Genomic DNA, 23,726 nt, shown 5'->3' on the forward strand with positions numbered 1-23,726 from the left:
CGGAGATCCCGGCTGGCTGAAAGCAGGTTTCTGGGGTTTTGTTTAGCTTCTATATTGGTAACAATGTTTCAGACTGCAAGCTCAGAGGCCGGCAGCGTCAGGCAGGGAACGTTGGAGTCCTCCGTCACTGAAGCAAGCAAGCCTCATGTTCGCTTCAAGCTGCCTGGCTGCCGGCCGCCATCTTGGCTGGCAGTTAATTTGCATATCACCCTGATTAGCCAATGGGAAGGGTAGCGGACATACAGCTAATTACCATGTTTCTCTTTTATTAGATAGGACAAGTATAATTTAATTTGTATCATATACTTCAATTACAAATTTTATTAAGTACTACGTGATAGAACATACATATAAATAATCCCTAACCTCAAAAGCTAATGACACAGAATGTGCAAGCCTGAAATGATCTATAGGGAAAAACCAAATCTAAAACTCAACATTATATCAGTGATAGTTTGTACCAGTCACAGAAATTCTTATCTCTGTAATATTGGTGAAATTTCAATAATTTTCAAATTTCATGTTTCATATTTTAGATGTTGTGTGCAATGTGTTATATTTGGAAGCTAAATTTAAATGAAAATGTTCCATGAAAATCATACCCCCTCCAACCCCAATTTATGGGAACAAGTTAGCCTATATTCATTCCCTCAGTCATTCAGTAAATATTGAGCACTGACTATATTCAAGATACTGGACCACATGCCCAGATGGCATAGAGTTGATAGTGTATAGTTTGCGTATTCCTACCATGTTATACTTTAAAAGTCAATATATTTATGTCCTTAGATTTTATGTGTAGAAATCTTGGAAAATTTAAAACCTAGATTGGGAACGTTCTCTTTCTCTGTATTCAATGAATGAATTGTCATGGTCCTTCTGGCCACAAAGAGGGGAAGAAACCACTTTAGTTTTGTGTATCTTTTTTTAGTATCATGGGGTATGTCTTTAATAAATGTGTGTATATATATATATATATATATATTTCTGTTAACTGGAATTGGTTGACCATGTGACAAAATAATTTTTGAGATTATGGATAACAAATGTATTAACTTTAAGTATGCTTAAATTTCTAAAATTGATTTAAATGAAACTTCAGTCTTTCCTGAAAGTTTGCTTTATAGAAAAACTTGTCTGTCCCAATCTTAAATTAATAACTATAGTTTTTCCTATGCAGAAATTCCAAAGCAACTATAAAATTTAGCAGCACTGGTTCCAAAAATCTTTCTAAATACTCTCTGAATTTGAATAGTTAATATTAAGGTGTTCTATCTGTGTCCATCCATCTATCTATCTATCTATAACGGGAAGTGGACATTAAAAATCGTGGATTTAAAGCATTTTTAATCAGGATGATAATAGTGGAATATTTTACATTAAAACATGCATATATTAGCCATTTTATCATGTTGAAATCCTCACATACTGTACTCTATAAAGTTATATTTATTAATGTATTACTTTATTAATGTCTGAATACTTGCTTAAAGAAATTTTATAGGAATTTTTAGAAGTAAATATGATATGTGGAAGAAACACATGACTGGGAACATTTTTTATATTTTGGAAATTGTTTCTTTGTTAAAGATAAAATAGCATGTTTGGGGGAAAGTGGAAATTGGAAAATATAAGGTCTACTTCTTCCCAATTTGGTATATGCCCATATACTTAAACAAAACTTTTTGTTGGCCCTAACATTGCATTGTACATATTAGGAAATAAAACTTACTTTTCTGTCTTTTCATTAGTGTTCCTCAGTGGTCTCTTTTGGAACAAGTTCAGAAGCCCATTGACACCAGACAAAGAAGTTTGCAAAATCCTCAAAATTTCCCAGCAACATCAGGTGATTCAAAGCACAAACTAAAAACACAGCTAATGATTCACAATTTATATTGCAGAAGTCAAGAAATTATTTCAACAAGAAATTAATTGAAAGTGTCAGGGAGTCCAAATAGGATTAAGACCAGGAGGCCATTGGATTTGGCAATTGGTTGTTTGATGGTGACATATTAGAAAAGAAAATTGATTTTTCAAAAGTTTCTTCTTTCAGTTGAATAGTAGCTATGGATGTGTCTAGGGAGCCGGAGTGTGTTTACTTTAGTTTCTATAATATATGTGAAATATATGGGAAAGTTACTTGGGAGAGGCCTCTCCAATAAGCTTATTTTGATAGGCTTTTAGTATATGGAAATATTAGATGAAGTAGTTGTGAGCATGTGTTTATTCCTATCACCTTTTTTGAAATAAAGAAATCTTGCATTAAGCCCCAAAGCAGTCTGAACCGTGATTAGTAGGAGAAGGGAATGGGTGGCAACTGTGTAGATAATAGCTAAAGTTCTTTTCAGCTCTAAAATTCTATTATTTTATTGTGTGTGCTACACAGAACATTTTAAGTTCCCATGGGATAGCATACTTCAACATGTAGGAAAGGAGACCACATACTATAAATTTGCCTCAAAATCTCAAACACTTGCCTAATATTCCTACTTAGCCTAATAACACACCAAGAGACTTGAGAGAAAATGGTTTCCTGCAGAAAGATAGGAAACTGCAAATATACAATAGTGTCAGAAGATGGAGACACAAATTGTAGGGTGTGTTCAGCATAATATTCTCAAAAGTTACCAGTGTATGCAAATACACGTTTTCTGGAGTTACAGTACCAATACTTTGGCTATATATACCAATGCTGCAAATAAAAGTGGGGTAGTACTATTTATCTTTAAAATCAAGTGCACAAAAAACAATAAACAGGGACCCAAGTGTCCCCTTAGTGAAACTTTTTCCAAGTTCACTCACCCATACTACCACTGGATTTAAATCACAGGTGTGGATTACTATACCACAAATCTTCATCTCAAAAATCCAGACTTCCAATCCAAATAAATTTGAATTTTAAATAGAAATATTTACACAACAAGTTTGAGCTGTGCATTGTTATAGCAACTAACTACATGTGGCTGTTAAAATTAAAACCTAAATGAAAAGAAAATTATATTAAAAAGTCAACCCCATAGGCACACTGTGCATATTTCAAATGCTCAATAGCCATGTATGTCTAGTGGCTACTGTATAGGACAGTACAGATACAGAACATTACTATTGCTAAAGAAAGTTCTATTGCACAGCACCACTATAGAAAGGTTCCCAGCTTTATAAAAAGGTCTAAGTTTTGTCTCTTTTCAGTTGTTCACTTCTCACCTATATAGAAATACTTAAGGCTATATCCTTTAGTGGAAATGGCATGATAATGATTGCAGTCAACTCTCTTCTTGAGAGTTTTGTCTAATTTATCATCTTCTAATATGCTGTTGGGCTCTTTTTGTACTGGTTATTCTGGGAGGCCAGTGATACCACATAGCTCCTCCTGTTTTTAATATATTCTTTCTCTTAATAGAACTGTCTACCAGTCTTACTGTGCACCTTCTTACACAGATAGAAATACTTAGCAAGTGTATCCTTAATATTGATAACAGAATAGACATGTATCTGTATAATTTTGTTAACCAGTGTCACCCCAATAATTAAATAAACAGGAAATAAAGAATAGCCATGTAGTTCTACAGGCAGTACAAACCTTGAGTCTGTCTCTGTCACTTAAAACAGAACAAAGAATCCTAGCCCCATGAGAATTTATCAAGTGATATTTCCTGAATGAAAAGTTACTTGAAAAATACTAAGAGATAGAACAGTTACGCTATAAAAATGAAGGCAATTGCTGTGATCACCACTGTTACTAATGCCTTTTTGACATTCCACAGAATCTTCCAAGGAAGAGAGTCCAGTGACTAGGAGAAGGTCACAGTCATCACCTCCTTATTCTACAATTGATCAGAAGTTGCTGGTTGATATCCATGTAGGTTTCCATCTTAACTCATAATACAATTATGTTTGTTCTTTTTCATTTTAAATTTCTTTTGACTTATTTTTATCTTTACTTGAGGGAAAGGTTAAAGTGTTTAGTTTTTAAGTTAATCTTTTAAAGACTTCTATTGATATGTGAGTATGCACAAGATGAAATCTAGAAATTAAACTTGAAATGGAAGAACATTTAATTGATCAACAAATAGCAAGTGCTGGTGAGGATGTAGAGAAAAGGTAATGCTTCTAGTGTACTGTTGATGGGAATGTAAACTGGTGCAGCCACTATGGAAAGCAGTATGGAGTTACCGAAAAAATTAAAAATGGAACTGCCTTTTACCCAGGGATCCCATTTCTGGGAATATACCCTCAGAATCCTGAAACACCAAATAGAAAGAATATATATGCACCCCTATGTTCATAGCAGCGTTATTTACAGTAGCTAAGATCTGGAAACAGCCTAAGTTCCTATCAGTACATGAGTGGATAAAAAAGTCATGGTAACTTCACACAATGGAATACTATGTAGCTATTAAAAAGAAAGATCTCTTATCTTTTGAGATAGCATGGAAGAACCTGGAGAGTTTTATGCTAAGCGAAATAAGCCAGTCAAAGAAAGACAAATATCACATGATTTCACTTATATGTGGAATCTAATGAATAAAATAAACTGAAAAAGAAAATAGTACAATAGATATGGAAGCATGGAACAGACTGAAAGATCTCAGACAGAAAGGGGGTGGGAAGAGATAAACCAAAAAACTTATATGAATATATATGCATTGCCCTTGGTCACAACAATAGTGCAGTAAAGGACTGGGGTGGGGCAGGAACTGGATGGAGGAAGGCAATGGGAGAAAGTAGAGGGGGCAGCTGTAATACTTCAAAATAAAGATTAAAATATTTTATTTTCCCATTCTTGTGTCAGAACATATTCAAGAGAAGATTATTAAAAGAACTATTTTTAGAAGCTAATCTCAAATTAAGGAGTAGAGGCTAGCTGCTCAATTTTTGTCTCATCATTTCTTGGATGATCAGGCAATGTATAAAAAGTAAAGAAAAGGAAAATTCCCTCCAAATGCATACATAAAAAGTCTTCCAATTCTTTGTGTAGTGTGCTTTTAGATCATTAAATTTTACTTTTGTATTTACTCCTACCCTACCACACACACACACACACACACACACACACAATCATTTGTAGCTCATTCAAAAGTTGCTTATATGATACATCACATACTTAAATGTGGATTTATATTAATATGCTTAAAAGTATTTGAGTTACTTTAAGACAACCTCTGTTGTATAAAACTAGAGCTTGGAAATTAACATATCAATTTTAAGAGGTATGTATTAATCCCAATGTCAGAGAATAAAACAAAAGGAAAAAAAAACATACTCTATCTTCTATAGTGCATCAAATAATCTGTTTTACTCTCTGGCACCAAAACCTAATGTTTATCCTTCAGAAGACAAGTAAGGGTAGTTTCAAAAGTGAGTAAATTTTTTTCTTGTGTCATACAGAAAGGTCATTAATGATCACAGCTTGAGGTTTGGGTTTTGTCATCTCATCATTACAAAAATGTTGGTTTTGTCTTCATTTCAATTGAAAATATATTTTTAAAATATTGTCAGCTTGGAAATGTTTCAATGTAGATGAAAATGCAAGGATACTAGAAACTACATTAACCTTTCTTATGCACACAGGTTCCAGATGGATTTAAAGTAGGAAAAATATCACCCCCCGTTTATTTGACAAATGAATGGGTAGGCTATAATGCACTCTCTGAAATCTTCCGGAATGATTGGTTAACTCCTGCACCTTTCATTCAGCCACCTGAAGAAGATGGTGATTATGTTGAACTCTATGATGCTGGTATTGATACTGATGGTGATGATAATGATTCTAATGATGTGTATGAAGAAACTTATGAGCATGATAAGATACTTATGAGCAATGATGCCTTGGATAACCATGTTGGTCAGGCTAATGATGTTGGTGAAGACCAAGATGATGATGGCAATGATGAAGGTGTTGATGACAAAGGCAATAATCATGATGATGCTCCCAGTTGGCCAAGGTTGTTGTTTTTTTCTGGATTACTTGCATTATCTATATTTTATAATTTCAAAACTATTTGCATCTTTGGCTTACTTGCAAACTTTATTGCTAAGTGAGTGAAGGAATTGCACTTGCATATGGGTAAATGTTGATTTTTTAATAATATATTATAATTATTCAATGAAAACACTTAATTTTTATTTTATACTGTATTTTATTAATATTCAAGTATTAGTTTCTTTAATTTTTATAAACAAAAACCTCATTTATTTATTTTTTCTGTTCATTTCCTTTATATTGAATTTATGGGGTGACACTGGTTAACAAAATCATACAGGTTTCTGGTGCAAAATTCCACAACACATCATCTGCACAGTACACTATATTGTGTATTCACCACCCCAAGTCATCTGTTAACATTAATGTTACTGAAACATCCTGCCCTGTGAAACTGCAATAAGTATGAGAAATGAGGATGACAAATTTAGTAGTGTGTTCATTTAAAGCTATAAGGTGAAGCCCTAGTATTTTCAAACAAAATATCTAAATTTGCTTTAAGATGAATAAAAATTTGACTTCCACTCATATTTTCAGGCTGAAACTTAACTTACTAACATGGCATTATTGGAATGATGAAAATTGCTATAACTAAATTCAGTATTTGTTAAACTTTATCTATTTATAAAGCAGCTGCCCAAAGTGATAATATTTAGTGAAATAGTGTTTTTGGCATTCCACCAGTTATTTTTCGGTATGCTTTTAGTTCCTTGCTCCTGCTCTAAATAGCCACTGTGTTCTTATTTACATATGCTCATGGCTTGTATTCAAACATATCTCAAAGAATAGTAGTTACTATAATATATTTTTATATTTGTATAAAAATAATTAACAGTGGGAGAATTGTTTTCTTTATAATATTTAAATCCATATCTTGTTTTGGTTCAATTTTAATTTTATTGGGGGATATATATGACAGAAGAGGCATTTTTTTTCTTTTTTGCTAACTAAAATTCTACCAGGAATTCCAGTGCCAAATAAATTTGCTTTAGAGTTATAATAGGTACATGTTTAGGATGCCTATTATGCAAAAGATCATTGAGGCATTTTGTTAAGTTTGGTTTTGTTAGCAGCTAATTAAATTACTATCTTAGTTTAATTAAATCTATATTACTTCCCTTCTGGTGCTATAGAATCGGATTCTATAGCAGAGCAATGATAGACATGTTAGAAAAACAAGGCACATGTTCACATTAGCATAAATTATATATATTGCAAGAATAATTATTCAAATATGTTGTGATTGAGTCAAGAGTATGGGTTTGATCATTCATGTGGCTGTGAATTTGCTAATACATAAAATAGTCTATTATTTTTAAAAAAATACATATTCTTACTACCAACCTAACATATGCTCTTAATACAGGATTAAAGTTATCTTCCATCTGCCATCCAAATACAGCTAGGGAACTAATGGTGACTATGGTGTTAATTCAGTATATAAGATTGAAAGGACATAAGGACATATTTCTTATCTATATATTACCAATATTCACATAGAGCAAAAATGTGCCTAGAGATAGTACCTATGTATGCAACACATTTTAATTCAGTTTAATTTGCTGACTTTCAGACATGTTTTTGTTGGGTTGCTTTCCCCCGATCATTAATTGAATCTTGTCATCAGGTCAAGCTATGGCAGAGGTGCAAGCTGGAAGCAAAACGGTAGAGATGATGATAATGGAGGAGAAGGTACCTGCAGCAGCTACGGAAGCCAGAGAACCAGTAGAAGCCATTTAAGATATGCAGCCAGTGGGGACAATACAGCTATGGGAGATCACGAAGATAAAGCCAATACAGGAAGTGGGAGAAGAGGCATGGAGGGCAACGGAGGTAGGGGAGTCCATGAAACCAATGAAGAGAGTGAAGTCTTTGAACTCAGTGAAGGAGAAAGTTGTTCAGAGACAGATGATCCAGGTTTGGAGAGACCAACATCCCAGGACAATGAACATCAACAAGAGGTAATTCACCATTTGAAAAGGAGAATAAATTACTCTCCTTGTGAATGTGTTTCTTCATGTGATATGTCACATTTTCAGCCATTCCATATATATTTTAAACTTCAGAACAAAGCCTTAAACATTTTTAATTATAGCTGTAGGTGGATCTTTGATTCTTCTAATTTGGATGATTCCTATTTATTTTCATGAACAAGAATATCTGCTTTATTTGCCTTTATTACTCAGATCACATGCTTGTTTTAACACATACTTTTTTTATAGGAAGCTTTTATTTTGGTAAAATATGCATAACAAGTTTTTCCATTTTAACTATTTTAAGTATAGAATTCAGTAAAATTAAGTACATTCACAATGTTGTACAACTATCACTACTAGTCATTATGGCCCTAGGAGATGTATTGGTGAAGAAATTGTTTTGGCATATGTCTGAGATTTTGTTGCCTTTGGGTTCCTCTAGTAGTTTTATGGTTTCCCGGCTTACATTTAAGTCTTTTATCCATTTTGTGTTTATTTTTGTGTATGATGTAAGTTGGTGGTCTAGTTTCATTTTTTTGCATGTATCTGTCCAATTTTCCCAGCACCATTTATTGAAGAGACTGTCTTGACTCCATTGTATGTTCTTGCCTCTTTTGTCAAATATTAATTGAGCATATTTGTTTGGGTTGTTTTCTGGGCTCTCTATTCTATTCCATTGATCTGTATATCTGTTCTTGTGCCAGTACCAGGCAGTTTTGAGAACAGTGGCTTTGTAGTACAGCTTGACATCTGGTATTGAGATCCCACCTACTTTGTTCTTCTTTCTCAGGATGGCTGCAGCTATTCAGGGCCTTTTTTTTTTTTTACTCCAGATGAATATGTGGAGAGTTCATCCTAGATCTGTGAAATATGCCATTGGTATTTTAATGGGAAGTGCTTTGAATTTATAGACTGCTTTGGGTAGTGTGGACATTTTAATGATGTTGATTCTACCAATCCATGAACATGGTATGTTCTTCCATCTGTTTATGTCTTCTTCTACCTCTTTTTTCCATATCCGGTAGTTTTCTGAGGAGAGGTCTTTTACCTCTTTAAGTTTATTCCTAGGTATCTTAATTTTTTTGGTGTGATGGTAAATGGGATTGATTTTTTAGCCTCACTTTCAGTAAGTTTACTTTTGGAGTATAGAAATGCCATAGATTTGCTTGATGTTAATTTTGTCTCCTGCTACATTGCCAAATCAATTTATTAAGACTAATAAGTTTTTTGATGGAGTCTCTAGGGTTTTTTATGTACAATATCATGTCATCTTCAAAAAAGGACAGTTTTACTTCTTCTTTTCCAATTTGGATGCCTTTTATTTCTTTTTCTTGTCTAATCGCAATGGCTAGTACTTCCAGTACTATGTCAAAAAGGAGTGGTGGGAGTGGGCATCCCTATCTTATTCCTGTTCTTAGGGTAAATGGTTTTAGTTTTTGACCACTGAGACGTTCATTGTGTTGTCTTTATCTGGTTCTGGTATGAGGGTGATGCTGGTTTCATAGAATGAGTTTGGAAGTGTTCCTTCCCCTTGAATTTTTTGGAATAGTCTGAGGAGGATAGGTTTTAGTTCTTCCTTGAATGTTTGGTAAAACTCCCCTGTGAAGCCATCTGGCCCCGGGCTTTTGGTTGCTGGAAGCTTTTTGATGACTGCTTCAATTTCTTCCATAGTTATTGGCCTATTGATATTTTTAGATTCGTCCTGATTTTTTGGAAGGTTGTATTTTTCTAGGAGTATGTCCATTTCCTTCAGGTTGTCTAGTTTGTTGGAGTAGAGATGTCCAGCAGAGTACCTAGTACATAGTAAAAATTCCAAAAATGTTATGTTTCTAAATTTTATAGTTAGAGAATTCAAGCTCCTTGAATTTATCCTGTGATATAAATTATCTCAACATAACTTGTGTCTCTCTTTCAGATGAAATTGTTGGGTTCATCTGGCAAATGTGCATTTTATATTGGTGCAGAATTATAGACATTAACAAATTTTGTATTCTATTTTTCAAATGAACCCCAGTAATATTGTATTTCTCTCACCGTTAAGTTCCTAATAAAATCAAAATTAATTTTTCATCTTTTAGGAATCAGTTTGCAGAAGTGGGACCTCAAACACCATTGCCTCAACACCTGATAATGAGAATGACAGTATAGACATATCAGAAGCATCAACAGAATCAGGTTTTTCTGCCAGTCACTCATCTCCTTTCAACATTTCTGGGAGTGCTGCAAATACTGAGTTTGCCAATTCCATTTGTAAGTGTGTTTAATCTCCAAACGCTGATGTCTTTTCACATATTAAATAAAGGGTTTTGCCACTAGTTCAGGATTTGAAAAGAATTAAATCATTCTGATATTCAGTTGACATTAAGCCAGATGGATATAAGCTTTAAAAATCTACTCTTCTCTGAGTTTATATGGCACCTAAATTTGAACTACAATTGAAAAATTGAGTCCCTCATTTGTAATTTTTTTTTCAATCTAAGCATAGTAACTTGAAATACATTTATATTCAGAAATGTATTTTAACTGTCATGATTTGTGTTATCTGATGGTTTAGGAGTTACAAAAATGATACCTACATTTAAAAAATAAAATGCCATAGAAAAAAAGGAACTTATCGGGGCACGTATTGTGTAAACATTAGTAATTTCTCTCAATATAATCTCCTTACTTCTTCACAGTATATACTGGATTAGTGGAAGTACCTGAGAAATCACCTAAGAAAACCTCTGAAGTAAATGTTAACCCACTATATGTCTCTACTGCATGTAAAAAACCACTAATCCACATGTATGAAAAGGAATTTACTTCTGAGATCTGCTGTGGTTCTTTGTGGGGTGAGTTTGGTTTCTTTAAAATGAGCTGTTGCTTCTTTGAAGATTATATTTTATCTATGTAATAAAGCTGTGAAAAAAATCATAGGTATAAAACATTTATTTTCTATTACCAAATCATTACCAAGAAATTAAAAAAATATATTTATATAATTAATTTGCTCCTTTTTGCTGATTTATCTTCACTGAATGTAGTTTGATGTTTGAATTGGTGTTCCGTACCTTTTCATTCTATTTTCTCTTTTTAACCTGAATTAACTGAACTGAAATATAAAATTGAATTAGGTTATAATTTTTAAAAATTTTTGAACTTAGTATGTTTTAATATAAGAAGATGTGCAGCATATAATTAATGATATATTACAAGAAATATTTCTGCAAGTTCTTGTTTTAAAATAATCTTGAGAATTTGTTGAGAAAGTTACTTCTATATCTTTGATAGACTTTTTCAGTCCTTTATTCTAGAAGAATGAATTACTAATATAACCATATTAGTAGTACTGGGACAATATTTTACCTTAAGCCAGTTTATAGCATAAATGAAACAATAAATGAACAGAAGAAGGGGGGAAATCCAAAGGAAATGCCAATCTCCAATTTTCAAATTCATAGATTTTACTTTATGTATGATTGAACAGGAACAGAACTTTATATAAAAAATAGAGCAATGTAGTGGACATTATAGTTATAAGGATTGAACAACCTAGGTTAAAATCTAACATCCTCAAAATTTTTGCTAATGTAATGTATCAGATTTAAGAAAACCAAGTTTACTTCATTATCATTCCAGTTCATGCCTAGTAATTAATTTTCATTATTTGTGAAAAATTTATTTTGAAAAACAAGAGATTAAAGTAAAAATTGACTGCACTTCCTTCTCCCTCTCAGATTCCCCTGTGGGAGAAAAATGTAGTTTGTAAATCTGCCACTGGCCTAGGCATTACTTATAGAACTGGTAAAAGACAGAATGGGAAAATGAAGGCAGAAATCCTTGCCTTTACCCCTAAAGAAAAATATTCTCCAAGAAGAAGGAACATATTGAAGTAATCTTTCTTATATTACCTTGCTGATTTTCCCCTGTGTCTTAGGATATGGAGGAAAACTCCCACAGTGGTTTGAAGTACATTCGAACTTTAGTTTAACCTTCTATTTCAGTTTTGTCATTCTGGTATTTTAAAACAGTACTTATATGTTTTCTGTTTGTTTGTTTGTTATTGTTTTTTGAGTGACTAGAACCAGCAGACAAAGAGTGTCAAAATTTAAATACACAAAAGTAGGGATTAATTTAATAGACTTTTTGCAATGTAAATATTTTAATATATGTAGTATGAACACAGAATCATTCCATTTTAAATCAGTGTACATATAATTATTTTCAAAACATTAAAACCCATTGATATAGTTAGAAATGAGAAATCAACTGAATTGATATCTTTGTAGGTGCTAGACATCTGTAATATTTAATGGTAACTTTCCAAGGGGTTGATTGATTTTTATAAAGTTTGGGACACAACTAAGGGTTCTGAGATAAAATGTGGTACACTAGACACCAGCCAGTACAATATTGCCAAAGGGTATTATCTTCTATATTTGTATATATTTCAATGAAATTTGTTCTGTTCATAGACATTCCATTTTTACACAGAATAAGGTTAACATTAGCCTAAAATGATACACCACCTTTATATAAATCAGAACATTGGCATAACAAAACTACTAATATAAAGTTCATTATAAAAATATTATCTGAGCTAATATAGAACTTTTCTTTTTATATATAAACAGGAGTGAATTTGCTGTTGGGAACCAGATCTAATCTGTATCTTATGGACAGAAGTGGAAAGGCAGATATTACAAAACTTATAAAACGAAGACCATTTCGTCAGATTCAAGTTGTAGAGCCACTCAATTTGCTGATTACTATCTCGGGTTTGTTTAAGAACTAAAATTAGCTGAATAATTATACAAATTAATTAGGTTTCAAACTGGGTTAAAGACTTTCTCAGGAGAAGGTGTTAATAGGAAAGCACTTTAAATGTCACATTTATTTGGGACACCAGACTTTCCACTAGTATTTTTTAACCTATTTATAATTTAAAATAACTTCTGACTTTCCTTTGGTATTTGTATATTTGATTGCAATACACCTAACCTAGGTCAATTATAAGAAAAGCCATGTGTTTTATTAATTATTTTAGAGCGGGAGAGAGAGAGAGAGAGAGAGAGAGACTGAGGGGAGAGAAGGAGAGAGAAAAAGAGAAAGAGAGAGAGAGAGAGAGAGAGAGAGAGATGAGAGACACACATTGATCAGTTGTCTCATTTACTTGTCCTGACAAGGATTGAACCTGCAAACTTTTGGTATATGCCAGAATGATGCTCTAACCAACTGAGCCATCTGGCCAGCACTCAGGTCTTTTCTGATTATCCACCTACTACTTCACAACTCACAATTTCACCCACCCATGCACACATAACCACACTAACATCCACTATATACCTTTCTTGTGATGTATTCGAAGCAACAAAGAATGAAGTAAATAGATAGAAATGATACTGTGTTGTCCCTAGCACAAACTTATCATAAAAGCTTATGGATAGGCTTAGTAACTAGGCTGGATCCTCAAAGGCAGTGGTTCTCAACCTGTGGGTCGCGACCCCTTTGGGGGTCAAACGACCCTTTCACAGGGGTCGCCTAAGACCATTGGAAAACACATATATATATATATATTTACATATTTTTTGTGATTAATCACTATGCTTTAATTATGTTCAATTTGTAACAATGAAATTGGGGTCACCACAACATGAGGAACTGTATTGAAGGGTCGCGGCATTAGGAAGGTTGAGAACCACTGCTCTAAGGCCTCTCCACTCTATTCATATAGTAGTTGAATTTCTTAGCTTTGGTCAGTCTGAGCTTGAACCTTTTAATATGAGAGAGCAAGTATATGGATGTTAGTAATGTTAGCATTAAAACTGACTATAACCCAAAGATGGCAGATAAAAGGACAGAAACATTTTAAAAATGGCCGAAACCGGTTTGGCTCAGTGGATACAGCATCGGCCTGCGGACTGAGGGGTCCCGGGTTCGATTCCGGTCAAGGGCATACCTTGGTTGCGGGCACATCCCCAGTGGGAGATGTGCGGGAGGCAGCTGATCGATGTTTCTCTCTCATCAATGTTTCTAGTTCTCTATCTCTCTTTCTTCCTCTCTGTAAAAAATCAATAAAATATATTTTTAAAAAAATTTAAAAATGGTTCGAGTGTAGAATAAAATGATGCTAAATGCAGTCATTTAGATATGTTTATATACTTCCAGCCTATACCTAATAGCCATATTGTACATTGATTAATATTTATCTGTATTCTTAAATATGATTAACTTTGCTTTAAGTTTTAGTAAGAGAATAAAATCCTCTATACATGCTAAAACCTCACAATTTTTATCAGATTATACAGTCATCCATTTATAACTGCTTGATGTACATAAAAGCAACATTTAGCAACATTTGAAAATACCTGGGTGGCTGGATAACACAGTGCTTTACTTTCTATTCAGCTTTCTATAACCTAAATGTGCCATTTTTAAAGCTGAAAATTTTTTCAAATGTGGATTATTTTTGCTTCAGATAGTACAGAGAACATCATGTATAAATATGCCTAATAGTTTAGCGCACACATTTATTTTACCATTTAAGAATAGAATGGCAACAGATATGGATGTCTGAATTCTAACATTGTTTTTTAAAGTATCATATAAAACTATATTTAAGATTTATCTTATAAATAAGAATCATATTATTGGGCCTAGAAATCTTTTAATCATAAACACTAAAATGAATATAAAGCCACTAAAAAACATGAAATTTTAATGGCCAGGTTTTCCTGAAGGAATTATAAAATGTTGATGGCCTTTATAATTAGAAAATTAATATTAAAGATAAATTGGGTTGAGAAAAAATAATAAAACCATTCAACTAGTTTGTAAACATGCCAAAATGAAAGAGCAAAGAGAGATCCATCCCACTGTCCCTGAATGTCTAACAGTGAATACATTAGGCAGCCCTCTCATTCATACCCAATACCAGGGGCAGTTTCTCCATCTTTGAATCCTAGAAGGCTCATGACTTAGATGAAAGCCAAGATACAAATGAATGGATGGTAATTCTGTTGCCTGCACAATGGCAGTCTTAACCTGCCCCAAAGAAATATTTTACATTCACTTCAGACAGGCACATAGGTAGCTGGTGGACACTTTTACTATCTTTTGGAAGTGAGAAACATTGCTATCACATTTACAAACTCAGAAGGGAAGACTGATGCAGTACAGTTTTTTAAAAGTGCTTTTTACCCTAATGAAAACATTTGGTTACAAAGGCAGAATGCCTTTACTTTTTATTCTTTTAGTATATGAAGAAAATAGATTGAAACACTATATTGTTTTTTAACCCATCAGGCCATAAAAACAGACTTCGGGTGTATTATCTGACCTGGCTGAGGAACAAGATTTTGAATGATGATCCAGAAAGTAAAAGAAGACAAGAGGAAATGCTAAAGACAGAGGAAGCCTGCAAAGCTATTGATAAGTTGACAGGCTGTGAACACTTCAGTGTTCGTAAGTCCCATTTCATATTTACTATAGTATACAAATTTTGATTCCCTTCACTTGGTGAAGTACATTGTTATGAAAGGCAGGAAAAGGGCAAAGTTTCAACTTCATATACAAAAATGAGTGAATTTTATTGCCACATTTTCCAGGATTTTTATGCCACAATTATGGCTGTTATTGAAAAAATATAGATTGACTGAAATAGCTATAGAAGTTAAATTTGGTTTACTTTCTCACCTTTGTCCTCTTCTCAGTCACTCTAATTACTCCATATAAACTATTATTTTCCTGTTTCTATATAACTTCAACTATATAATGCTTAAGTGTTTCTGCAATAACACACAAGATTATTTATATGAAATTATCTTTCCTCTAAATAGTAACAAAACAGAATCATATAATAATTTCTTTTATTTTTAATTAGCAAATCCCTTTTAACACTGATGAGGAAATTCTATAATAAGTCAAAAGAAAACGTCTCCTATGGTCTGCTGGCTCTTGCTCCCCACTGTTGAGATTCATGAATATGATTCTTTAATATTTCCTGTCTGATTAGCATGTTTTCATATCCCTGCCTCTTCAAAAGCATTCACTGTGAAATGGAGTAATAACTCGAGGGTTTCAGAATCCTACTCTCAATCTGTCGACAACTGGGAAATAATGTTATCCCATTTTGTTATGTTTCTAAAGCAAATTTCCTCTACTCTCAGCCTTCATTTCCTTCTTTCCTCTTCACTAATTGCCCCTATAGGCAGAACTAGTGACATAAGTAAAAGATAGGTGGGATCACCTAGTATGAGTTGCATCAGGGTATTTCTATCCTGACTAACCATTTCTGCTCTGCATATAATGAGGCTTTCCCAGGATAGATTTACATATGTGTGTACATGTGTACACGTACACCATTGAAGAGAGAAATGAGTACCTGAATTGGGCATTAAATAAATACATTACTTTCTTCTAGTTTTATCTTTTTTTAAATTCTTTTTAATTTATTTCAGAGAGAGGAAGGGAAAGGGAGAGAGGAATATAAACATCAATGATAACAGAGAATCATTGATTAGCTGCCTCCTGCGTACCCCTGACTAGGGATTGAGCCCACAACCCAGGCATGTGCCCTGACCAGAATCAAACCATGACCTCCTGGTTTATGGGTCAATGCTCAACCACTGAGCCACATTAACCAGGCTTTTCTACTTTTACATATCACTACTTTTCTTCAAAGTATATTATGTAAATTTTGTAGCCAGAAGTGAATGACATCCCCCAATGGTAACCCAGGAGTTTATATAACAGAACTGCTTACCACCAACTTATAAATATTTTAGTTCAATAAGAGAGTTTCCCAGCAGGCATGGTTCAATGATTGAGTGACAATCTGTGAGCCAGAAGGTTGAGGTTCGATTCCAGGTCAGGACACATACCCAAGTTGTGGGCTCAATCCCCAGTGTGGGGCATGCAGAAGGCAGCAGATCAATGGTTCTCTCTCATCATTGATGTTTCTATCTCTCTCTCTCCCTCTTCCTTCCTCTCTGAAATCAATAAAATATATATTTTTTAAAGAGACAGAGAGAGAGAAAGAGAGAGAGAGATTACAAAGGTAACCAACCAACTTGCAAATCTGGGCTCTTGGTAAGCGGAAGGACTAGCTAAGTCTAGTTTTTCTGGCTGACCCCATTCCAACCCATCCCTGTTCTTATAAAAAACAAAAATATTTGCCCTACTGACAAATGGAACAGTAGATTTCCTTTGCTTGTTGGGGGCATAGTAATCATACTTCTTTGACCATCTTGGGAACAGTGCAAAAAAAAAAAAGAATGAGGAGAGAGAGAGAGAGAGAGAGAGAGACCTTATATTATATATATTGGTCTCAGATGAAGTCTGGCTAGAGAGGACAGAATTAATGTCACTGCCAAATAAGAGCACAAAGTAGAAACTATTGAAATAATTTACATACCATAAAGTGTACCCCTTTAATAGTATACAATTTTAGAATGTTTATAGGGTTGTATAGTAACCATCACCTTAATCTAATTTTCATTGTCCACCGCCAATACAACCCCATAGCCATTAGCAACCTCTCCACATTCAATTAGTCTTACATTCACATTATTCTCCTCTCACAATCCTGGGTAATGTTGCCTGATGGTCCGTGGCTCCAATTAAATGCCAACAGGCATTCCCATTTTGGGGTGCAGTGAGAAAGGAAACTTTATTCAGTGCACACAACCAATTGTAATAAGTTATGGCTAGCACAGCTGTGGAACAGCTCAATAGTGTTACAGCTCAATTATGAAGCAGAATGTCTGTGAAACAGCATGGCTGTGAGGAAGCCTTGGGGAGAGGCACTGAGCAATGCAGCCCTAGGAGGGACAGCCCTGGGCCTAGTTCCCTCTCAGCCTAGAGCAGTGGTCGACAAACTGCGGTCCCTTGAGTGTGGCTCTTCCACAAAATACCACGTGCAGGCGCACACGTACAGTGTGATTGAAACTTCGTGGCCACACTCAAGGGGCCAAAGAGCCACATGTGGCTTACGAGCTGCAGTTTGCCAACCACTGGCCTAGACAAATCTACTCTAGTCTGGTATGCTCCACCTGCTCTGGTCTGGTCTTAGGTGTTTCAGCTCCATCTGGGGAAATGTGGTCTTTAACCTTCAATGAAAAGTGAAAATGTGCTATCCAAAGGAGAGGAGGACTGACTTACTAGTATAGAGACAGAAGTCCCCACAGCTGGTCCAAGATTTGTCCATCCACATGCTAATTAGCACTCAAAACCCTATCAGTTTGGGCCCAAAGGCAATGTCCTGATGGTCAATCGGACCCACTCTGATTGGTTGTGAAAATGCTAATAGGGATATAGCTGTGCAACTCCAATTGGATGGAGAAATCCTCAGTCCTATTGGCTGAAATACAATTTCATAAATTCCTTTATAAGGGCTGGCTCAGCTGTCAGGAACACACTGTGTTAGGCGGTTCATTGTAGGCTTCTCCCTGAAGTGCAGTTTGTGCGCAGGACCTTTATTTAGAAACAGCTACTAGGCTCTGCTTTTAAATTTGAGCCAAGTTAGCCACTAGGAGTCTTTCTTGCTAGGTATCTTCTTCTTTCTCAGGGTTCTCATTAACCACTGATCTACTTTATTTTGCTATAAATTTGTCTATCCTGGACAACTTATTTAAATGCATCACACATTATGAGTTTTTTTTGTGTGTGAGTGAGGCTTCCATCACTTATATTTTCAAGGTTCATTCATCCTGTTGGTGTTTTGTTTTTTGGGTGTTTTCTTTTTGTTGTTGTTGTTTTGCTGTTTAATTGCTTATTTCACATATTTCAATTCAGAAAAATCTATTTTGTTTTCTGTATTCAAAATTTTAGCATTCCATTTGAGAACATTGCCATTCATTATGATTTATTTTTATTCTTTTTAAAGTCATTTTTTGTGTTGCTCACCTTTAAGCATGCATTCTGTAACTAATGTGGGGCAAAAGTAGGTTTACAGTTGTGAGTACACAGAGTTCATTCTTGTTATTATTTATCAGTAATTGTATTATTTTCCATATGAACAACTTTAAACATACTTTTACTCCAATCTTTTGTATGTGGATATTAAATTCTCCCAGTAACATTTATATAAAAGTCTATTCTTTCCTAATTGAATGGTCTTGACATCATTGACCAGAGATGTATTGATTTATTTGTAGACTCCCATTAATTCTCCATTGATCTACATGCCTATCCTATGTCAGTCAGTACTACGCTATTTTAATTAGTGTAGCTTGTAGTGTTTTGAAATTGGGAAATGTGCATTCCCAAACTTTTTTTTTCTTTATCAAGATGGTTTTGGCTATGTGGGCCTCTTTCAATTCCATGTGAATTTTAGAACCAACATTTGCATTTCTGCATAAAAGGTCATTAGGATTTCTAGAAAGATTACATTTAATATGTAGATCACTTTGGGGAATATTGCCCTCTTAACAATGTTAAGTCTACCCATGCATGAACAAAAGAAGTCTTCCCATTTATTTAGGGCTTCTTTAATTTCCTTGAACACTGTTCTGTAGTTTTCAGTGTACAATTTTGAGTGCTTTTGAAGGCTAATGCTTATACTCCATTAAATTACACAATGATTTTGTTGCCTTGCAGGGGAGGGGAGAGCAACAAATTGTAACCAGATGACTTTTCTAAAAATATATGATCTGTGGTCTTACACTGTGGTTTTAAATTTTTCACTAGCAAATATAAATACTTGAGTGTTCTCTTTAACTCTGTGGCATTGCTACTTCTTTGTATTTTATCACTGTAGTCCAACATGAAGAAACAACATATATTGCAATTGCTTTGAAATCATCAATTCATCTTTATGCATGGGCACCAAAGTCCTTTGACGAAAGCACTGCTATTAAAGTGAGTGGTTTCCTTTTCCTTTTGATAATGATTTTATTTTGAAAAATTGTAAACATAAAAAATATTTTAGAATATAGTAGCAGAAATATATACCATTATTCTAGTTATTTTAATTTGGATATACCATGTCAGTCATTATCATTTAACCATTTTTAGACAATTCACAGGCACCAAAGGAAACGAAAGTGGAGGGAAATCCCTGATCCCTCCCATTAGAGGACCTCCACACCATCTCCTCACTCCCAATTCCTGTAGTCACATAAAGAACTTCTCTTCTAGAGCCCCAACACAGGCTTTGTATGCCATCCCAATGACTTGAAACGGAGAAAGTCCCTGTCCAATTTTAGTGGACAGTGGAGAGCAAATGGAGGAGAAGAAAAAGCTTGGCAATATTAGAGGGTGGAACCCAATGGTAGAGGGATGAAGGGAGAGAAAGCCTTTACTTTAATAGATGGGGGATGGGAAGAGAAACGTGGGTCTATAAGCCTTCCAGGCTGAAACTCCAAATACATTTCTATCTAGAACTATCGCAATGAATAGTGCTTAGGTTTATTTTGATTACCAGTATTATTTCTATTTTTATATGGTTTAACTAAACTTCTATGGATCAGTCATCCCACACAATTAGGTTGCGGATGAGTTTTTAATCTAGTCTCATAAACTGGGGACTCCTTTTATCTATATTGTCTTTTTATAATGCTCCAGAATTCTACTTAAATAGGATTATTTTATACTTAGTCCATAGTATTGAGGACTGATCAATAAATTAGCAGCATTATATAAAGTCTTAATCTAGGGTGGATATCAGAATCATCTGGCTCATTTGCTAAAAGTTTAGATCTCAGACACAACCCCAAGCCAATTAGTAGGTCTAAAGTGGGGCCTGGAAATCTATATATTTAGCAAATGTACCAGATAATTTTGAACAAGTTGGTACATCTACAAATTTTTTACAGAGTGCTGGTAAGAACACATCATGATAGACCTCATCCAGGTATTTATGAAATACTTTTGTATATTAGGTTAAAATCTCTTCACATGGTATATTTTATAGGACAAAACTTATCAAAATCACATGTATACAATAAAGATAAGCTAATTTTTATGACTGTCCCTCAATGTCTATTTGCAAAATAAATATATTCTTTTATAAGTAATATAGAATACTATAAAGACATTCTGGGCCTGCCCTTCCAAAGTCACATCCCTGATCTGATCTCCCTAAATTGGGCTTTGGTTTGGCTGTCAGTATTTGGATGTGGGTTTGTTCTTGGGTGTCTGCTGATTGGTCAAAGCTGCCTGGTATGGAGCTGGAAAGCAAAGATGGTAAGTACCAACAGTCTGTCTAACCTGGTGCACAGTTCCTAGTTCAAGTCCTCATTCCAAATGTTTGAATACTGCCACATGGCTACAGTATGATGAATCCTGTGATGCTCAGTCCTCCACTGTGACCTGCACTTGGTGATGAATCCTATTTGGCTTTTTGTTTCCTTGAACTAGCAACCATAGGAGCCTAGAGTACATCCAGTTTATGGTAGGTTAACATGTCTGGCCTTTTTCATTCCCTACCAAGTATGCATTGATCAATCAGCAGACTCCAAAGGAGACTACATGTCCTATGAAGCCTGTATACGAATTCTGGCAAAAATACAGGCAGCTGATCCAGCGAACAATTTTAAGAGACCAGATGAGCTCCTTCATTTGCTGAAGCTCAAGGCAAGGAATTTAAAGACAGCAAACAGAGTGCAGGGTCATACAAGCCTCTTACGATTATTAGAGACTTGACCTTCAAAGGAAAACTCAATATTTAAGATCAAAATATAATTTTGTTCTTATTGTAGTACCAGATCTGATAAAAATTACAATATATAGGTCTCTAAATACATTATGTGATTTTTTTTTTTTTTACAATCACCTGAGTTTTATAAACCTGTTAAGCAAAGGGCAGGGGAATTTTTGCCTTAGAGTGTCATTTTTGGCCTTTTGGCCATATTTGCTTTTATATCTACAGGTATTTTCAACACTTGGTCATAAGCCAGTTACAGTTGACCTGGCTATTGGTTCTGAAAAAAGACTAAAGATTTTCTTCAGCTCAGCAAATGGATATCACATCATTGATGCAGAATCTGAGGTTATGTCTGATGTGACCCTGCCAAATAACGTAAGATCCTTGAAAGTATTGTTTATCACAATTTGAGTTTTTCCCAACTTTCAAACTCTTAAAGAAATAAAATATGATTATCAATGTCTATACTGGAATTGAGGCCTCAAAGGTAAGTGTAGAGTGCCAGGAAGGTATAGAGTGCCAGGAAGTAGTAATGTATAAACAAAAATCACTGATGGTTTCTTAGTCCAGATAACTATATCTGTTCTGTAGACAAATAGTGTTAGTCTGGGACAATGTTTTTTGTTTTTAAATGAATAGAGTTTAAACTTAAAAATTTGGGCTTCTATTGATAAACCAAAAGATCTGACTACATTAGACACATATTACTATCTAATCATTATCAATTGGAAATTATTTGTGCCTGCCTCCTTTTAGATGGAATATATGCTATACATTCTCTATTTATCTTTATGTATTTATAATAACTGGCACTAACAGGCATATGAGCTTGCATTCCTTACTTCAGTCCTTCTGCACCCTATAATGCACTAAAGGATTCTCTAAAAAAGACACCACCACAATTTCAACATTATTATGTATATCACCCTTCTTTATTCAGATTGTAGTACTTTAACTGTGATATATAAAAATTATCATAAAAAGTTATCTTGTAGTATCAATTATAATTAAAATTTCTGATCAAAGAATTCAGCATTTAAAAAGCTAATTCACCTCAACTCTTAAATAATTGTAAATAGTGAAAATATGACACATCAAAAAAATGGGGAGTTGTAAAAACACTATTCACATTATTTATATAAAAATCTGGAACATAACATAATACCCCTCCCACAAACATGCCATATAAAATATAATTATGTTGTGTCTCAAATTTGTTGATAGCAATGATATTTGTTCTTTTGAAAAAAAAAGGACTGAACCAACAAATCTGCTTCACCTTTTCTTAATTCCCCAGTTTGTCAACAAGTAAAATTTTAGCAATTTAACATTATATAAAAGTCCAAGAGAAGACTTTCTGTACTTTTAAATCACTAAAGTAATCTGATATTTTGCATAATATTCAGGATTATTTAATACATCTATAACAAATTACATATATCATTAGTAGAGACATTTTTAAAAGTTTGGTCATATGAACAATATAATTAACTGATTACTCAATTGTCACCTATGATTATATAGAAATCACCCTGTTTATAATATGGAAAATACTGGACCAAGCCACGCTAAAGCCACTTAAATATCAGTGCAAGTGCAAGTTCATTTTTATTTAAATATTATAGTACTCTTCAGTTGGGGTATCTCCTATAGCTTACTGCATCTTATTTTTAAATTTCATGTCAGATAGTGTTATTTTGAAGCTAGTACAGTATTGAACATTGCAGCACTTGGTCAAGTTTACACTTATTTCAAAGAGTTCAAGGAGATTAAACCCCGTGTTCCACTTGACTATTAAGCAAGGAGAATTATTTGCTTTTGAAAGCAATCAGGTAATTATTGTGGAAGAAAGGAGAAAAGATGAGTTAAAAAAGCACAACACTTTTCTGACCTAATTAGGATATCTCAAGTATATTCAAAAATAGTATTTTTAGCTAAGCACCCTAGTGTCTTGGCCCACTAAATGAGAAAGGACTCTAATATAAGGTTGGGGAGAGTATCTTCTGAAACAGCATGTACTAAAAATAATATTTTTTCAAGAGTGCTAGATTACAAATGCTGTAATGCTACAAGGAAGCCATGTATACTAAAGAATATGTGGTTACTTGAGGAACTATCTGAGAAGCAAGAGAACTACCTC

The 23,726-nt window shown here is 34.1% G+C and overlaps 1 protein-coding gene across 1 annotated transcript in view; it reads left to right on the forward strand.

Moving 5' to 3' along the window:
- The window catches only part of NRK (Nik related kinase), a 155,931-nt gene that overhangs the window by 121,561 nt on the left and 10,644 nt on the right, over window positions 1–23,726 (forward strand). The window contains exons 16-26 of the mRNA XM_006770365.2: window positions 1,752–1,846; window positions 3,765–3,859; window positions 5,572–5,945; window positions 7,611–7,944; window positions 10,038–10,209; window positions 10,638–10,793; window positions 12,576–12,719; window positions 15,247–15,405; window positions 19,700–19,804; window positions 21,374–21,516; window positions 21,812–21,961. Coding sequence (XP_006770428.1) covers window positions 1,752–1,846; window positions 3,765–3,859; window positions 5,572–5,945; window positions 7,611–7,944; window positions 10,038–10,209; window positions 10,638–10,793; window positions 12,576–12,719; window positions 15,247–15,405; window positions 19,700–19,804; window positions 21,374–21,516; window positions 21,812–21,961 — 1,927 coding nt within the window. The remainder of the gene's footprint in view (window positions 1–1,751; window positions 1,847–3,764; window positions 3,860–5,571; window positions 5,946–7,610; window positions 7,945–10,037; window positions 10,210–10,637; window positions 10,794–12,575; window positions 12,720–15,246; window positions 15,406–19,699; window positions 19,805–21,373; window positions 21,517–21,811; window positions 21,962–23,726) is intronic.

This window comes from Myotis davidii, unplaced genomic scaffold (assembly GCF_000327345.1).
Source record: "Myotis davidii unplaced genomic scaffold, ASM32734v1 scaffold624, whole genome shotgun sequence".
In the NCBI taxonomy this organism is placed as follows: domain Eukaryota; kingdom Metazoa; phylum Chordata; class Mammalia; order Chiroptera; family Vespertilionidae; genus Myotis; species Myotis davidii.